Source organism: Spinacia oleracea, chromosome 5, assembly GCF_020520425.1.
Source record: "Spinacia oleracea cultivar Varoflay chromosome 5, BTI_SOV_V1, whole genome shotgun sequence".
In the NCBI taxonomy this organism is placed as follows: domain Eukaryota; kingdom Viridiplantae; phylum Streptophyta; class Magnoliopsida; order Caryophyllales; family Amaranthaceae; genus Spinacia; species Spinacia oleracea.
The window spans coordinates 115,242,748-115,248,953 of record NC_079491.1 but is presented as its reverse complement, the minus strand read 5'-3'; the positions used below and the strand labels follow the sequence as shown (position 1 = coordinate 115,248,953).

At 35.2% G+C, this 6,206-nt stretch overlaps 1 protein-coding gene across 3 annotated transcripts; it reads left to right on the top strand.

Moving 5' to 3' along the window:
• The first annotated feature begins 1,859 nt into the window (after positions 1-1,859).
• Positions 1,860-5,800, top strand: LOC130460938 (uncharacterized). 3 transcript variants are annotated; one of them, XM_056828770.1, is made up of 6 exons: positions 1,860-1,997; positions 2,172-2,369; positions 2,449-2,589; positions 2,798-2,883; positions 3,466-3,533; positions 5,545-5,800. In XM_056828770.1, the coding sequence occupies exons 2-6, from the start codon at positions 2,361-2,363 to the stop codon at positions 5,664-5,666; spliced, it is 426 nt and encodes a 141-aa protein (XP_056684748.1). In that variant the 5' UTR covers positions 1,860-1,997; positions 2,172-2,360; the 3' UTR covers positions 5,667-5,800. The 3 variants fall into 3 exon arrangements, 2 of the variants coding, with proteins under 2 accessions (XP_056684748.1, XP_056684749.1); XR_008921163.1 differs by lacking the exons at positions 1,860-1,997; positions 3,466-3,533 and having other exon boundaries at positions 2,020-2,369; positions 2,707-2,883; XM_056828771.1 differs by lacking the exons at positions 1,860-1,997; positions 3,466-3,533 and having other exon boundaries at positions 2,020-2,369.
• The last annotated feature ends 406 nt before the right edge of the window (positions 5,801-6,206 follow it).

Genomic DNA, 6,206 nt, shown 5'->3' with positions numbered 1-6,206 from the left:
AGATTTTTTATTTTTCTATGGTTGTTTCGTTGCTTGGAGCTCCCAAGTATGCATGTTGGGATGCTTCCTTTTGGCGTACGATTTTTGTAGGTTCTTTCGAGAAAGATGCCTTGGGGTTCCGCTCGTGTAGGTGCGAGCTATCCCTTCCGTGGTAGGTAATATTTTGCTACCTCTAATCCTTAATGTAGAAGTCGTGTGGCTTGCATGGGCGATAAGTAGTCTTTGCCTCTTTTACACGTGCTCTTGGTCGTGCCTACATTAGTGCAACATGCTTTACTCACTAGTAGAAAAACCCCCTTTTGCAGCCCCCTTGTTGCAGCGTACAAAGATTAATACGCTTCAACAACCTGTAGGTCAACGCGGGTCAAACCCTTTAAAGGGTTATTGCAGCGTACAAATTAATTGCCCCCTGCAAAAGAGTTTGTTGCAGCGTACATAGTAAAAGCCCCCTGCAATAGACCTTTCATTTTGCAGCGTACATAGTAAAAGCCCCCTGCAATAGCCCGGGTAAAAAATTAGTTTGCTGCAATATTGGTTTTTCTTTTCTTTCCTCTCTATCCTCCTCTCTATCCTTTTCTTTCCTCCTACGAAATTCACTGACGAGTCCCTACTCCTACGAACTTCCTCAGTCCCTTCTCCTCCTACGAACTTCCTCAGTCCCTCCTCCTCCTACGAACTTCGTTTCTTCATGATTTCCTCTCTCCTTCCTGCAGTTATGCTCTCAACCTCTCACCATATGTACTAGGTAAGTTCTTCAAATTTTACATCTTCTTTTTCTCTGTAGAATTTGAATTTATACAAGTTGTTCCATTATTGGCTTAGTGACTAAAAATTTTCGATGAATTTAATTGTATATTAGGGTTTTCTTTTCTATAATTTGGGGCTGAATTTGATTTTTAGAATTTTCGATTTTTTTAGGGTTTTTGGTGTTTCAGATTCGCTTCTCTCAATTTCTGCATTGTCTAGGGTCTTGGTATTTTAAATTCGAATTTTAGGGGTTTTAGTTGTTTCAAATTCCTACCTTCTGTCAATTTACGAATTTTCTAAGTCTAGGTACTTTTAGGGGTTTTTGGTGTTCAGATTTTATCTTCTTTTGATATCTGAAAATTCTTTTCCTGCTCTTAAGATTCGCAGCAACCTGAAGATTCATGATATCTGGTCGAGGATTGGATTCTCTAGCAAGATGTAGATGGTAGGCTCAGTATGTTGTTGAAATGGCTGCGAATACTCAGTATGTTCAGTATGCTGTGGGGTTATTCTTGGGTTATTTTGCGTTTGTGATCATGGTAGAAAACTTACAAGTTAGAGTATCTAGTTTTGATGAATCAGTAGGGATTACTGGATTAGTATCAGCCATATTTGTTTTGGTTCTGAATTTCTTTGCTTTTCCACTCTCTCCCCTTCAGAGTTTTCTTGTATGGAAGCTAGAGAAGTTGTGTTACAAAGTATTTTAGCACTATCAACACCTCTGCCATGGTCATATAGTTTGTTCATTATATTGAGGAAAATTATATTCAAAATGCTGGAATATTCCCGTTTTTATTGGGTTCTCAGGCATTTCCCCCCTTTTTTGCATATGTTTCTGGGATTTTTCTTAGGTTGATTTGCTTTTGTTGAATTTTCTCTCTGGGATCTGAATTGGTTACCCAACAGTAATAAATAGTTTCTCTGGGATCTGCTGGTATTTTGGTTTGGTTTTCTCATTCAAGATGTATCATTGTAATTGTTTCATGTTTGGCTGTAGTAGATGTTCGAAATCCCATATGTTTGACATGATTGCACTAGCAAATTTTGGAACGAAATAGAATGTTCTCCAAATGTATATATATTAGGAATTCCATTTATTGATACAATAATTGTTTGTTCCTTTCAAGATTGGTTTTCCTGGAAAAATATTCATTCAATTGAGAAACAAACACTGTGTTCTTCTTCAATGGGAAGGTGGAAAATCGGACTCCATATCTCTTCAAGGAGATACAGACTTGGATCATGAAGAGGTTTCATGCCAATTTAAGCACAAACATTGAACTGAAATATCTGTCAGAGCTGTCTATTGGGGAATCAGAACTTTCATCCCTTTTCTTAGGAATCAGAACTTCAGTTAAGGTTATTTATCTATCAGGAAACCTTTCTTTCTGAAACTTTCATTAATTTAATCTTTGAACTTGCAGAGTGATCATCTAAACCTGGTCATCGTACACTTGAAGGATTTGAGCTCATTGTGTTCTGTACTTTAAGGAAACTGTTAGAGAACTTCATCCAAGTTTGTCGTAGTCTGAAGAATCACATAGCATAATTACTGATACACTTAAGCAGCTGGAGTCTGCTGTATTCAGATTGCGAGAGCTTAAGCTTCAGAGATGCAGAAGGTATGGAAAATGTTTTTTTTTGCAATTGTTTCTTGTTATTTTTATATCTTAGTTACTTATCCCTCTTTGCTCCACCCAGACCCAGGAGCAACAAAATCGCGCTAAAACCAGCATACTGGAACCTCTTTTCCACACAACTTCAACAATGTCAGCAGCAGTGGAGCAAACTCCGCAACCCTTCATTCTTCGCCTTCAACAATCCCTCGTCTCCTGCTCCAAGGTCCCCTCCCGCATTTCTTTCAAACTTCTAAAATTTATGATCAAATTTATGCAAATGACTGAATAAAACTCTTTTAACAATGTTTACTATGTACACTTTACTGAGTTTTTGTTGCAGGCAGTTGAAGCTGGTGATTTTCGTCAATCGGAATAAGTAATTTCTGGGATTGTTGAGTTTCTCAGCTCATTTTCTGATGCTGCTATTTCAGATTTTGACGATAAAGAAACCCAGAACAATTCAATCGTTGTTCTCTCTCATATTCACTCTTTCCTTTGAAACCCTTCTCTTGATCAGGTATTTATCTCACTATATTCTCTCTAGTTTAGGGTTTTTAGGGTTGTTTGTGAATTTGTGTGAATAGGGTTTTGTGTAATTTTGAAGATTGAAGCACCCAATTTTGTTGTGGGTTTGTTTTTTGGATTTTGATGGGTTTGGTCAATGGTGCTAAAGAAAACAACCATTTTATAAATTACAACTAGCTTCATGTGTGAGAAGTGAAACATTGTTAGAAGTGTTGGGGTTATGCATCATCTATGGCAACTACATTAGGGGGTGGATTGAGTAGCCATGCCCTAGATGTTTCGGGTTAGGGCACCGTCTAGTGCAATACACCCACTGCTGCTGCTGTACCTGCTGTACCTGCTACGCAACTCACAGCAAAACACAACACAATGATAGAGGAAAGATTGTAACTTTGATAGATAGAGTGTAAGTTTACAACTACAGCTCTGAGAACATTCGAGAGGTTCTCCACTCTCCCACCAATCTACTTAATAAATCTCAAGATGTTTTTTTCCAGCCTCTCTTCCCTTCCCTTTTAATTACAAAAACTCTCACAATAAATTTAACTGTGTGGCTTCTGATGGTTTCTAACAGGCTATTGTCGATGCCCTTTCATTTGAGTTGCCCAAAGCTATTTCCAAGTTTGCAGGAGTGTCCGAGAGGTGCCGTGGGATCGTTAAAACTATTTTTGATCATTTCTTGACAAAATGTAGCATATTTTGGAATTAGTATGTGTTTAAAATTATCCAACCCCAGGCTAAAATGACATTTTCGCTCCCAACTTTGAACTTAAGAACCTAATAGCTCATTTTAAACTTATTATATGATAAATATGCTTAGTTTTAAGTTTCTAAGACTTATTCTAATCTATTTATGCACATTTAATACTTGTTTTATCGTTGTAGGTCATATTTAGGATAAAATAAGGCATTTTCGCTCCCAACTTTAAAATAAAGAACCTAAGGACTTATTTTAAACTTATTACATGTTTAATATGCTTAGTTTTAAGTTTCTAAGACTTATTCTAACTACTTATACACATTTAAGGCTTGTTTGGTCGTTATAGGACATATTTAGGCTAAAATGACATTTTCGCTCCCAACTATGAACCAAAGAACCTAAGGACTCATTTTAAACTTACTAAATGTTTTATATGCTTATTTTAATCTTTCTAGTACTCATTCCAATCCATTTATGCACATTTAAGGCTCATTGTGTCGTTATAGGTCATATTTAGGCTAAAATGACATTTTCGCTCCCAACTTTGAACTTAAGAACCTAATGACTCATTTTAAACTTATTATATGATAAATATGCTTAGTTTAAGTTTCTAAGACTTATTCTAATCTATTTATGCACATTTAATGTTTGTTTTATCGTTATAGGTCATATTTAGGCTAAAATGAGGCATTTGCGCTCCTAACTTTGAACTAAAGAACCTAAGGACTCATTTTAAACTTATTACATGATTAATATGCTTAGTTTTAAGTTTCTAAGACTTATTCTAACTACTTATACACATTTAAGGCTTGTTTGGTCGTTATATGACATATTTAGGCTAAAATAACATTTTCGCTCCAAACTATGAACTAAAGAACCTAAGGACTCATTTTAAACTTACTAAATGTTTTATATGCCTAGTTTTGACTTTCTAGAAGTCATTCCAATCCATTTATGCATATTTAAGGCTCATTGTGTCGTTATAGGTCATATTTAGGCTAAAGTGCCATTTTCGCTCCCAACTTTGAACTTAAGAACCTAATGACTCATTTTAAACTTATTATATGATTAATATGCTTAGTTTTAAGTTTCTAAGACTTATTCTAATCTGTTTATGCACATTTAATGCTTGTTTGATAGTTATAGGTCATATTTAGGCTAAAATGAGGCATTTTCGCTCCTAACTTTAAAATAAAGAACGTAAGCACTCATTTTAAACTTAATACATGTTTAATATGCATAATTTTAACTTTATAAGACTCGTTCCAATCTATTTATGCACCTTTAAGGCTCATTAGGTCGTTGTAGGTCATATTTAGGCTAAAATGACATTTTCGCTCCCAACTATGAACTAAAGAACCTAAGGACTCAATTTAAACCTACTAAATGTTTTATATTCTAGTTTTAACTTTCTAGGACTTATTCCAATCCATTTATGCCCATTTAAGGCTCATTGTGTCGTTTTAGGTCATATTTAGGCTAAAATGACATTTTCGCTCCCAACTTTGAACTTAAGAACCTAAGGACTCATTTTTAAATTATTATATGATTAATAAGCTTAGTTTGAGTTTCTAGGACTTATTCTAATCTACTTATACCCATTTAATGCTTGTTTGATCGTTATAGGTCATATCTAGGCTAAAATAAGGCATTTTCGCTCCCAACTTTAAAATAAAGAACCTAAGGACTCATTTAAAACTTATTACATGTTTAATATGCATAATTTTAACGATCTAAGACTCGTTCCAATCTATTTATGCACCTATAGGGTCATTGGGTCGTTATAGGTCATATTTAGGCTAAAATGACATTTTCGCTCCCAACTTTGAACTAAAGAACCTAAGGACTCATTTTAGACTATTAGGACATTGTCATTAGTTTCTTGAATGTTAAAATGTGATATTTAATTTGTATTTAATCTAATGTTTAATTTAAATTTCTGTTTTTGTAAAGGTCTACACTCCGAGGATTGCGCCTTATGCGAGGAATTTGATGTGGTTCGTGAGCAATGGGCTAAGTTTTTTACCAGCAAGTATTTATTATTGGCTTTAGCGCGCTGGATCGAGTTGGTTTAGTTGTTATAGAATAAATTTTATATTAAAATGTATGTTTATGTTGAAATTGGAACATATATTTAAATGTAATATGTGCACTTTGGTTTTGGGATATATAGTATACAAAACTCCAGTTGTTGTTTTTATATTTGTTATACAGGTTGCGTTATTCTATTATTGTTTTGACAGGTTTCTATATTTGGTGCAAGGCACTCTAGGTATCCCTAAACAAAATTAGAATTTTCCCGCCAAAAGTGCTTTTTTGCAGCGTACATATATATTGTACGCTGCAACAAGGGAAAAAAATTTCGCAAAATTCCAGACTTGTTGCAGCGTACAAATAAATGTACGCTGCAAAAAGTTGAGTCTTTTGCAGCGTACATATATATGTACGCTGCAACAAGTCCAAATTTTTGCCAATTTTTTGGCACTTGTTGCAGCGTACATACATATGTACGCTGCAAAAAACCCCTTTTAGCAGCGAACATTGTACGCTGCAACAAGTTCAAACTTGTTGCAGGCCCCCCAGTTGCAGCATACGATGTACGCTGCAACAGGGGT

Coding starts and splice junctions, on each gene's coding strand:
- LOC130460938 (XM_056828770.1), top strand. Junction 2,590..2,797: donor CCCTCGTCTCCTGCTCCAAG/GTCCCCTCCCGC, acceptor CTGCTATTTCAG/ATTTTGACGATAAAGAAACC. Junction 2,884..3,465: donor GAAACCCTTCTCTTGATCAG/GTATTTATCTCA, acceptor GGTTTCTAACAG/GCTATTGTCGATGCCCTTTC.